The sequence below is a fragment of the Tiliqua scincoides genome, chromosome 1, assembly GCF_035046505.1.
Source record: "Tiliqua scincoides isolate rTilSci1 chromosome 1, rTilSci1.hap2, whole genome shotgun sequence".
NCBI classification, from domain to species: Eukaryota; Metazoa; Chordata; class Lepidosauria; order Squamata; family Scincidae; genus Tiliqua; species Tiliqua scincoides.
Window position 1 is genome coordinate 48,136,961 of NC_089821.1, and position 12,686 is coordinate 48,149,646.

General features: G+C 46.3%; 1 protein-coding gene across 1 annotated transcript in view; it reads right to left on the bottom strand.

The window, feature by feature from the left end:
- The window catches only part of SWAP70 (switching B cell complex subunit SWAP70), a 51,293-nt gene extending 43,062 nt beyond the window's left edge, over window positions 1–8,231 (bottom strand). Inside the window, exon 1 of the mRNA XM_066627768.1 lies at window positions 8,108–8,231. Within this exon, the coding sequence (XP_066483865.1) occupies window positions 8,108–8,206 (99 nt within the window). The 5' untranslated portion in view covers window positions 8,207–8,231. The remainder of the gene's footprint in view (window positions 1–8,107) is intronic.
- Between the last annotated feature and the right edge of the window lie 4,455 nt (window positions 8,232–12,686).

Consider the following 12,686-nt stretch of genomic DNA (forward strand, 5'->3'; position numbering starts at 1 on the left):
TGAGACTGAATTCAGAAAAGACAGATGTCCTGCTGGTCACAAAATTCTCAATGCAAGTACCGAGTCATCTGCCCACTCTAAATGAGGTTGCACTTCCCCTGTAGGAATGGGTTCGTAGTTTGGGAGTGCTTCTGGACTCACAGCTCGCCCTGGAAAGTCAAGTGACCGGTGGCCAGGGATGTGTTTGCCCGGCTTTGACCGGTGTGCCAGCTGCAGTTGTACTCGAATCAATCAGACCTAACCACATGGTCCACACTTTAGTGACTTAAAGTCTGGATTACTGTAACACAGTATATATGGGGCTGCCCTTGATGACAGCTTGGAAGTTGCAATTAGTGTAGAATGCAGCAGCTTGGGTGGTTACTAGAGTTATTAGGTAGTTTGATTCTGTTGGACTGCTGTTTCAGCAACTACACTGGCCATTCATTTCTGGGCCCATTTCAAGGTGCTGGTATTGACCTTTAAAGCCCTTCATGGTTTGGGTCCAGGCTATCTGAGGGATTGCTAGTGGGACAGTTAGAGGAGGCGAGTTACACTGTCAGGGGGTGGCACCACTAGTGGCCAAAACTATGGAGACCTTGGTATTTATGAATAATACCATCATGTTACATATAATTGTTTAGGTAATTTAATGCAGAATGTAATAAATCACACCATGTTAAATTATCTATATTTTATCAAAAGTTATAGCCAAATAACCAGAAAAAGAAACCACAATTGCCTTATATAGCTCCTGTATTGTCTTGAGAAACCAGACCTGAATCCAAGTCTTTTAAAGTACACTCTCATAGCCAAACTCCTTGGGGTTGTTTATTTTTTTTAATATTCTGTAGTATTCAATGATGGAAGCATTCAGTTCATGAAGTTTCATTTCTAGGCATTTCATTCGTTCCAAATAACATGAATTACTTATCAGAATGAGAAGTTCCTCATTATCCTGAAGCACTGCACTTAAAACACTTATTGTGTTTAATAAGTCAGATTCATCAACTTTCCACTAGTTTATCAATGTGGAACTACATCTTTCATCTGTCTGGAGAACTTCCTCTCACTCACTCTAACAAGTATCAATCCTTCCTCTTTCTATAAGCTATATAAGTCATTTTGCATTTTGGCTTTAAAAGCTGTGAGAAAAGTAATGATGTTCAATATCTCAATGATGGGGATATGCCCCCAGCTTTTAAAATATGTAACAATATCCATTTCTAAAATGAGGAGGTTGCACATACACATCATGGCTTGTAACCCATAATGGATTTCTCCTCCAGAAACTTGTTCAATCCCCTTTTAAAGGCGCCCAGGCCAGATGCTGTCACCACATCCTGTGGCAAGGAGTTCCACAGACCAACCACACGCTGAATAAAGAAATATGTTCTTTTGTCTGTCCTAACTCTCCCAATACTCAATTTTAGTGGATGTCCCCTGGTTCTGGTGTTATGTGAGAGTGCAAAGACCATCTCTCTATCCACTTTATCCTTCCCATGCATAATTTTGTATGTCTCAGTCATGTCCCCCCTGAGGCGACTCCTTTCTAGACTGAAGTGGCCCAAAGGCCATAGCCTTTCCTCATAAGGAAGGTGCCCCAGCCCAGTAATCATCTTAGTCGCTCTCTTTTGCACCTTTTCCACTTCCACTATGTCCTTTTTGAGATGTGGCGACCAGAACTAGACAAAATACTTGAGAATCAATACTTATGGAACCAATAAAGTGTTAGCAGGAGTCAGCTTTCATTTCCGTGCATCAGAGCTAATACTAGAACTCCTATTCATTTGGGTAAGCGTCATCAAGTTAGCCATTAGTTGTTTTGTTAGCTACTGATTTGTTGGGTAACCTGTATTGTTATATAGTAAAATAAATAAGTACAGCTAAGGGATGACACCATGAGTTATCACACTGGGTGACATCAACCCTAGTGATGTCACTAGTGCAGTGTTTCTCAAGATCTGTCCTCCACTGCACCACTTCACATGGTCCACCTATTCAAAGTACCACTGGAGTAACTGGCAATGACATCATTGCCAGTTACTTCTGGGTTGGGAGGCCAGATGCGACATGACAAACCACCAGTAAGAAGCTTAGGGTGGATGGAAGGGCTTTTTGAATGCAGGAAAGCAAGCTTTGGAGTTCTGCCTACCAAGCTGAGTCTCAACCTCTGTTTGTTGCCTCACGTTCCTGGTCTTGCAGCCAGGCAGCAGGTATCTAGATGTCCTACGAGTACCACCAGACACCATCTCAAGTATCACTGGTGGTACCCATACTACTGGTTGAGAAACACTGCACTAGTGGGAAGTTTCGGTGTTGTTGATCACTGGTTTAGATTACTTTTAAAGTGGACTCCAGAACCTGATGCGACTAGGATCATGGAGAGGGGAACATGTGGGGCTCTAATGTTGGGGGAGGTGATTGGAAAAAATTTTTATGTTGAAAGGTGGGACATGAGTAAGGGGGCAATGGGAGGAAGGGTTGCTATTGGGGGGGGGTTATTAAGTGAACTGTGAATTCTGGTGGGAATGAGGACCGAGGAGGGAATGGGTTCGAATAACTCTGTGAATATATAACTATGTAAAGTTTATAATCATAGCAGAAAAAATGTTCTCATGGGTTTTGCTTGTATGCAAAGACTTTCAGGTCACATACAGCTTGTTGGAGGAGGGGGTTGGAAGCTAATGTTGGGGTGGGTGGAAAGTTGGTCACTGGCTTAGATTACTCTAGACGTGGATTCTAAACATTCATGGCGGACCACAGTTCTACCAGTGGTTATTAACCATGCTGGATACACTGAACCTCCAGCTACAAAGGCAGTATGTCACCGAGTAATATGCGTAGGGGAGGGCACTGACTTTCATCCCCTGCTTGTGGGGAAATGATCACTGCATTTATATTCTGGTCATTATTATTCATTTCATGTCATGACTATTACTATAATAGTCGTATGCAGGGGGAGGGTGGCAAAAATGTATGGGCCCAAGGTGTTAAATGACCTAGCTATGTCTCTGAGTGAGTTTTCCCACAAAAACTTGTACCTCATTAGAAAAGTAAATAAAATCCAACAAGGAGAACCAGTCTACACGCGCTCTTAAGAGAACCCCACAGATGTGGCTTGTGGTATCTGAACATGCCTAGTCATCCAACCAATATACTTAGAGTCTTTTTATTGTCAAATTCAAATGTAGCCTAACAGGTTTTGAAACTGGCTCATGCAAAAGAAAGCTAACAGGAAGGATGAAAAAGACGAGAATGCAAGTTTCTGCACAGTGTAGGCATAAAGACTATAATAAGTAAACTATAATTACATCCAAAAAAAGATACTATACTGAAGTCTAAATATGTAAATGCAGGCGAGCAACTAAGCCTAAGACCCACCAATGTTTCATGAAGCAATGCATAATAGCAGTGCAAAAATTGGCAGGGTTCATCTCTTAACTAAGAAACAACTTAGTCCTCCAATGACTTCTTGCTACTTATAACTTATTATTATTATTATCAGTATTTATATACCGCTTTTCAACTAAAAGTTCACAAAGCAGTTTACAGAGAAAAATCAAATAACTAATGGCTCCCAGTCCCAAAAGGGCTCACAATCTAAAAGATGCAAAACATCAGCAGATAGCCACTAGAAAAGACACTGCTGGGGTGAGGAGGGCCAGTTGCTCTCCCCCTGCTAAATAAAAGTGGAACACCGATTTGAAAAAGTGCCTCTTTACCCAGTTAGCAAGGGTTAACTTGCAGGACTTTTTCCTCAAGGACTGTCAATATGAAAAGCAAGAAGATTTACATTCCTGCCCCATGCAGAAAAGACCTGCCTACAAAGCTAGAGGTTGTTTAGAGTGTCTTTGAATATAGTATAAGGAGGGAACAGGAAATACAAGTGCTTTGCGCTTCTTGTTTCCCATGTTCTTCATAATATACAAAATAGAGCAACTGTTGCCATCTGCAGTAAGATGTACAAGCATCTGATATAGGGGCAGCTTATGCATCTGGAGCTGGATGATAGTGTCAGCTTTTGACACTACAGTGAAACATGGGGAACAGAAAAAGAGGGCATTGCGCCTCTTCTCACCACCCTCCACAATGTCCAAACTTACTCTAAGATGTTAAAGCAGGGGTGCCCAAACCCCGGCCCGGGGGCCACTTGTGGCCCTCGGAGGCTCCCAATCGGGCCCGCAGGGAGCCCCCAGTCTCCAATGAGCCTCTGGCCCAATGGAGACTTGCTGGAGCCCATGCTGGCTTGATGCAACTGCTTTCAGCATGATGACGACTGTTCGACCTTTCACCTGAGCTGTGGGATGAGGGCTCCCTCTGCTACTTTGACTCAGGATAACCACCTGCAACCCTATATTAAGGAAATGGGTTAAAACTGGAAGAACAATTGTGCAGAGCTGCCTCAAACACCAGAGATGTAAATCAAAACACCACACAGGAACAACTGATGGAATGCAAAGTTCCCTTTCAAACACATTAAGAGAGTTCAGAGATAATTACTTCCCCCCTCCCTTGCTCCTCCCCAGTAGGCCTTAGGCCCCTTGGTCTCATAAAAAGAGAACAATTATACATTTAGAAATACTGCTTTGAACTATTAATAGAGCGCTCAGTTTGGCCAGCAACAGCGCAGACTACAGCTGACCCAGTGAGCAGCACAATGACCGACTGTCCAAGGCATCCCACAGGTGTAGAGCCCTATTCAAAACATTCTTTAAAGTTGGCTTAACCAGACAGATTTATGGCCAAGAGAGTCTGATGGAGTGTACCCAGATTTGCAGATCAAAGATCCACAAACTGTGTGAGCATTTTGTTGAGAACACTCCTCACAGTATGTGCAAGGAAAAGAATGGAACCCCTTGACTACTTCTCATGTTGGCACTCCAATAAGAGAGCAGTATAGAATATCTGTCTCCTTCTGGCAAGCGTCATGCTGACCGGAACAAAGCCAGCTCTATTATTTGGGTGCTTGAATATTGTGGACCACTGCAGAAGAAAGACAGTGCTAGTCATAAAAAAATAACTGAAGTGGGAGGGGACTGACGCCTTTTTAATGCTGCAAACGATGAAATCAGGGTTGTGAAAGATATGAAACAGAAAAATGGGAGAATTGTCATAGTAAAATGGATTAATTAGCTCCATTACAATTGTGCCTGGCAGCCCCAATTGTGGCTTAAGCTAGTTTGGACTACATGCTATACATCCTCAGAGCACAGAAAGATTTACACCAGTGGTTCCCAAACTGGTGGGTTGTGACCAACCGGGGGAACTGGAAGCAGGATATTCCCCTTAAGGGGGATCACTGCAGTGATGGCAGTGACAGTGCTGCAGCAATCATGAGGGCATCACAACCAAGGGGCTTCTTTACATAGCAGCAGCTCTAACCTTCAGCAGGGTGTGGGGGGCTCACATTCTCCTCTGCAGACCTTCCCACTGCTCCAAACAGCTCTTATTTCTGATCACGTCCCACTTCCAGTTTTATGATTGCAACACAGAAGTGGGTTGCAACTGGAGATGAGAACTGTTTGGAACAGTGGAGAGACCTGCAGAGAGGGCTGTGAGCACCTAAACCCTCCCAAAGGCCAGCACTTCCCCCAGGTACATAAAGAAACCCCTAGGTCACTGTGGCCACACGATATCACGATTGCTGATATGCTCTCACTGCCCCTGTAAAGACTTACAAGTTTCCCAACTCCCCTGTAGGAGTTTGGGAACCACTGATCTACACCAATAATGTAATTCATCAATATTTGAATAGATATGAAGGCCATGAGAGCAGGGTCCTAGGGTCCAGATCTAAACTTCAAGGCAATAAATGCCTAATAATTTGTAAACAGATAGAAGGGTCTGCACCCAAAATTACTGATATAAAGTTGCCTTGGTTTTAGATTAACCTATTAGCCCAATTTGTTACTCAGAAGTCCCTTTTCTATAGCTTACTGCTCCAAATTACCCCAGAAACTCAAACCCAGATCCTCCAATTGAAATCAATGAACTAGGGCAGCATTTCTCAACGTTGTCCCCCACCATACTACTTCGCATGGTCCACATATTGGCTATACCACTGGAAGTAACTGGCAATGATGTTTTCTCCAGTAACTTCCAGGTTGGGAGGCCACGCATGACCCGATAACACCAATAAGAGGCTCAGGACAGATAGGAGGGCTTTTTTGAGTATGCGAAAAGCATGCATTTGAGCTCTGGTCACTGAGCCTCCTACCGCTGTTTGTTGCATTGCATTGCTGGTCTCGCTGCTGGGAAGCAGGAGTCCAGGGGTCCTGCACATACCACCGGACACCACCTCAAGTACCACTGGTTGAAAATGTTGAACTAGGGAATGACACTAGAATAAATGAGTTTTAATCCACGCCCATACTGCCAGAATGAGAACTATGGAATAGTCCCAGAGACATTTGAAAACAATTTTGTACCCAAGACAGAAAATTCAAACAGCACCCTCCAGGCTGGCAAAAAGATGATAATATTGATCTTTAATATTACTCCAGATTCTGCTGCCTTAAGTGAACCACCTTACCCAGTCTGATGAGGGTGCCTAATTTCAAGAAATCTTAAATCTTCTGCCCAAAGGGTCAATTCAAATTGCCATATACAGTAAATGAAGGTGGAGTTATCCTGAGTGTGTGAGGTGAGCAGACTGTAGTTACACCACAAGCCTGGTAATTTAGTAGCCTGGAGCCAAACATAGCAAATATCGGATGCATTTAAGTCTGCTTAACATTCACTTATACAATTTGGTTCCACTAATTTACAATGGGATATTATGATAAACATTTCTTGAGTTGTGGAGATGGACATATGACAAACCATATGCACAGATCCAGTGAACTTACACTGACAAAGGTCTTTCAAAATGTTTCTGGAACATGTTTCCTGAGGAACCTATTCTGTGCAATTTTAAAACTCATTGACTGTTTGCAATGCAAACATCAAAGGGTCACAACAAGGGTATTTTTCTTGATGCAGGAAATTCTGTCAGAATGAATCAACTGTTTGAGTTACACAGCCTCAGTGTCCAAAAGAACCTATTCTGTTTCAAGGCACAGACTTGGACTTTATTAAGGTAGTTCCTTGGTTGATGAAAATGAGGGCCCTTTTCCCAGCCCATGAATACATCATATCACCATATCAATAAACACTATACTGGAGAAAGGTAAATATGACAAGGGTCCCTATGACCAAGGGGGGCCCCACTGTGCTCCATTCCTTAGGAGCCTCCCTGAAATAAGAAGGAACTTCTCGTCCTTCCCTGCTTTTGGAGGCAGGGGAAAAAGTCAGCCCAGAGACATCTAATAATAACAGGGTTGAATGGTGGGTGGGGAGGCAGGAGAGGCAGAGCCTCTCCACTGGAGTCCTTCGAAAAGCACCACCACTGAGTGAGGTGTGCAAGCATTCACATGGGTTGCGCTTACACAGTGGCACTCCAATGGGGAGGCTCTGCCTCACCTGCCTCCCCACCCACCACACATCTCTGAATAATAAGGGTTGCCAAGTCCAGATGCTGCCTGCTCTCCCAGACCTGGAAGAGTCACCCTTCACATGTGTGGGGAATGCCTGCCATGCCAGTACCACAGTGGAGCCATCTCCTTGGTGGAAGTGCCACTCTCTCAGGGATGTGCGGTGGGTGGGTAGGCAGTGCCTCCCCACAGGAGCCCTTTGAAGCACAGCGCCGTCGTGTGAGGTGCCCAAGCACCCACAACCCATGCGCTCCGCACATGGGTTGATGGCGCCGCGTTTCAAAGGGCTCCTGTGGGGAGGCACTGCCTCACCTACCTCCACACCCACCAGGTCCCTGCATCCTCTCCCTCCCACAGTCCCTGCTGAGAAAAGGCTTCAGCTGCTGAGCTTCCACCCACGGGGGGGGGGAAGGGGGCACCCCGGGCAGAACCTCCGCTTCTCTGGGGCCACCCTCAGGGTGGGAGAAACTTCCCTCCTCACCCCCACCTCGAGGGGTGCAGAGCCTGGACCTGGTAGCCCCGCTGAACAGCGAAGCCTGGGCCGCGCCAGACAGCCAGCCGGACCTTCCTCCTTCCCCCTCGGGCGGCGGAGGCGCTCCAGAAAAGGGGAACCGCCTGTCGGCGGCGCGGCGGAGGCGCCCTGCAGGACTTGCCTTGAGCTGCGACTTGGAGACTTTGCCGCTGCGGTCCAGGTCGAGGGCGGTGAAGGCGTGCCAGATGGGCTTCAGCAGCTCTTCCTTCAGGCTCCCCATGGCCGCTGGCGGCTCCCTCCGCGCCCCTCTCCTCAGCCCGTCCGCGCCCAGCGCCCGAGAGGTGCCTCGCGCTGCCCTCCCTGCACGGCGCCGCAGGAGCCCCAGGACGCCTCCGGCGACGGGCTTGCAAGAGGCTCTGCCCTCGGCCGCGCGGGCGGGCGGAGCTACAGCTGCAAGCGGCGCCAGCCACTCGCAGCCCTTCCCAACCCGCGGAGCTGGCAAATCGAGGCGCGCGCTCCGACTCCTCCTGGGGAAGGAATCCCCCCCCCGTCACAACAAGGTTTCCTTGGAAGCGCCGGCGCTGCCAAAGAAACCTTGGCTGAAGTCACCGCTTCCCCTTTTGCGGAAAACCAGCAGGAACCAACTTGGGGAATGCAAAGGAGCTCTAAAACCCAATCCTTCGCATGCATGTCTACTCAGAAGTCCCATTAGAGTCAATGACGCTTACTCCCAGGAAAGTGTGGATCGGATTGTGGCCCGAGAGCCCAATCTATGCATGTCTACTCAGAAGTAAGCCCCATCAGAGTCAGAGCCCAGTCCTATCCAACTTTCCAGCTCTAGTGTAGCCACAATGCAGCCCCATGGAAAGGGAACACATGTTCCCATACCTTAAGAAGGTCCCAGTAACTGCCCCTCCATCACAGGATGCAGCACGCACACCCCACTGGCACGACTGCAAAATTGGATAGGATTAGGCCCTCAGTGGAGCAGGAAAGTGTGAATAGCTTGTGGCCCAAGAGCCCAATCTATGCATGTCTACTCAGAAGTAAGTCCCATTACAGTCAATGGGGCTTACTCCCAGGAAAGTGTGGATAGGATTGTAGCCTAAAAGCCCAATCCTAGGCACCTGTACTCAGAAGTAAGTCCCATTGTAGTCAATAGAGCTTACTCCCAGCAAAGTGTGGATAGGATTGCAGAACTGGGAAAATGAGACAAGCTGGTCTCTCTTCCCCCACAGGCTGGACAGGATTTGTAACAGCAGAGTTGATTTTTCAGGGTTTTTTGTGGACCCCCACCACCATTCTGGCTGATTAAGGTCCAAATCCTATCCAACATTCCAGCGCTGATGTAGCTGTGCCAATGGAGCATGTGCTGCATCCTGCAATGGGGGGGGGGGGCAGTCACAGATGCCTCCTCAAGGGAAGGAAGTGTTTGTTCTCTTACCTCACAACTGCATTACAGCTGCATTGAAGCTGGAAAGTTGGATAGGATTGGGTCCTAAAAGTTCTGGAGAACAGCTTGCTGCTCCCAATTTTGATTGGTCAGATGTACAAAGTGTGGCTTTAAATTAAAAATTTTTCTCTCTGATAGTTCTGATAGACAACTGATAGCGTTCCCAAAATCCACTGTAACACCTGCATCTTATTTTGAAACTCAGGTCTGCACAAGATCCAGGGGTAGCGGGTCTTCAGTGGAATAAATTTCACAGGCAACTTTTGCTTTGAAGGCATTGCTTTAGCCCAGGCCCTCAATCTTACAGCATGCCCTCAGTCTCCTAGCTCTGCTGAGATGACGCTGCTCTGTGTCTCACCTTGTCTCACTTCCTCTTTCTTTCTCTTTATTTTTTGTGAAGAGAATTGTGCGTTGCCATGTCCTGTTCTCTTTCTAAGAGGCCTGGAAGGAAAGAAGAGGCAGAGCGATGAAGGAACAGTGAACATGGATTGGCCATCACCATGCAGGAAAGAAGAACCATGACCACTCACCTGCTGGCCTCTCTCACCCACAGTGCTCTTGAAGGTGGATCCCATGTTACAGATAGCAGTCTCTGATGGGTCACAGATCTTTACAAGTTGGACCACTGATTTAGATAACTGTTTAGTCCCATTGTTGCCTGGACCAAGTAACAGTACTTCAAATTACAATACTCCTCTCCCTGTGGGAGTGAAGAAAGAGGTGGACAAAGGGAGATGAGTACCCCATGTGGAGTAGTGGATAGAATGTTGGATCTGGACCAGGGAGACACAGGGCCCAATCCTATCCAACTTCCTAGCTCTGATGCAGCTTCAATGCAGGTGAAAGGTAAGGCAGCAGACATTTTCTTACCTTGTGGAGGCCTCTGTGACTGCCCCTCGCACTGCAAGATGCAGCGTGCATGGCCCATTGGCATAGCTGCATTAGCACTGGAAAGTTGGATAGGGCTGGGCCTCTAGATTCAAGTCCTCATTTAACCATGAACCTCAGTGGAGTGTTGTTGGGCAACCCAATCCTTTCCACCCTGGCATCGATAGATGCAGTGGCACCCAAATGGCTACCACTGCATCCAGCAGGGCCAGAGCTTTTTGCTGCAAATTAATCAAATTATAAACCTTTGCAAATGCTCACTTGAGTAAATTAGACCAATTAATGCTGCTATGTCACATTGAACATTTGCAAGTCTTCTCACTATTTTGAAAAGGAATACCAACTGCCTTGTGAATATCTGAGAGGAAAATATTGCCCACAAACATCTTTGCAATGTAAATATTATAGTTTAAAAAAATTATAATGAAAGAGATGGTCTCACGAATGTGCTATTTTCTGCATGTTTTGGATGAATCAGGAGCCATTAATATACATTACTAAATTTTTGTTGGCATCCTTCAGTCTCGGAAGAGTATGGTATCGCGCTCTGAATGGTGGTTCTGGAACAGTGTCCTCTCCAGTGCACAAAGCCTGGGTAAAGTAGATATGGAGAATAGACTGTTTCCCATGCAGCAAATCCCCCCTCTCCACGTCGCTGAAATGGTCCAATGGAAAGACAGAGGCCAATACGGTTACCCTGCACATCCCCGATCTTGGCTGATCTCAGAAGCTAAGCAGGGTCAGGCCTGGTTAGTACTTGGATGGGAGACCGCCTGGGAATACGGGTGCTGTAGGCTTATACCATAGTCTTTCGAGACTGAAGGTTGCCAACCAATACGGTTGGTTCCAGTGGCGTTGCAGGAGTTGCCAGAACGTGACTGTGTTCAGCCATGAACTGCCTCAGGGACTCCCGGATTTTGCCTCAAGGTTGACTCCTGAAGCCTTTTCCGTAACTGGATGTAGTCACAAAGCAGCGGAGGTTTGGGATCAGTTTTCCTTCTCTGATGAGCTGCCTTCCCAGGCTATTGATAAGACAGCCAAACTGAGGGCCTATTCTTATCCCCAGCCCCCAGGGGATAATTACTAAATACCACTACTGGAAAAGAATCAGGATGATTTCTTGGTCATCACATATGTAGTCAGATAGCTTACTCACATACATTATGTGTGGCACTTGCCCCAGCTGAGCAGGGGCTTAGCACTAGACCTTTGGACTCATATTCTCTGAAGTGGGAAAAGGCAAAGATTAGCCACGGAACTTGTGAGTTAATAAGAGAATGCTGCCAAATTTATGCAAAGTGGATTTTCTTACCATCTCTGTTTAGTGGGTGGAATTTCTAAAAATAGGATGTGGTTTCTAAGCTGATGCCTTTTTCTGTAGCTGTTAACCACTGCTAGACTCTTATCTGTACTGAAACTATCAGTTCTAAATTGCATGATTTATTGCAACAAGAGTTGGCTCATAAGCAAAGACCCTACAAAATACACCTAAGGGTCTGTCCTTACTGGCCTTTGAGATGGTCAACAATATCATTTTGGACTATTTCACCATGGTGGTACCATGTATATTGGTGGTACTGTTCCTACTGGCAGACTGATTCCAAAAGATGGAACTGTGTCTTTAGTTATGGCATTTTGCCACTCATCTTGTACACCACTGACTTGCGTGAATTCAGGTATATAAGCTCACCCTTACCCTCCCCAAAAAAGTCAGAGAAAAATAGTGTAATTCATGCAGGTGATTCTGCCTGCCCTTCCGCTTACTCTGTTTATGCCCTGGAAACAAGCCTGAACCAGGAGAACTAAGCTGCTGTTCTCTCAGGATTCTCAGTTACTGTGCGTCTCCTGGACTGTGCTTTTCGTTCCTAAATTGGCAGTATATATTAGCTGGATTTAAGGGAGTTCCAACTATATACGATTTTGGCTTTATGCGCCAGTCTGAGAATGTAACCTTTGCGTAAGATGTAGGCCACCTGTAGTAGTCACCTTCCACATGAAGCTGCCAGGTAAGGTCTTCCAGGGAGTAAAGGATCATCAATATGCGTTTTCTTCCTTACATGACACAGGTGAAGCCGTGGAAGTGATGAACTGGTGCTTGGACTCAGTAATGGACTAGTTGAGGGCCAATAAGGTGAAATACCAGAAAAGGTGGGAGTTGTTGGTGAGTGGTCCATCGGTCTTGGAAGAGGCAATTCAACCTGTTTTGTTTGATCCTTCCCCTTAACAACAAAGTTCAGAGTTTCAGTGTGCTTGTTAGATCACCCAGTCCTTATTTTGGACACTCAGACACCATGACATTAAGTGTTTTCCAGCAGCTTAGGCTACTGCATCAACTGTAACCCATCCTAGACAGTAGCTTGATTGCAGTTATCCATGCCTTTGCAACAGCAAGACATGACTACTACAGTGCATTGTAGGG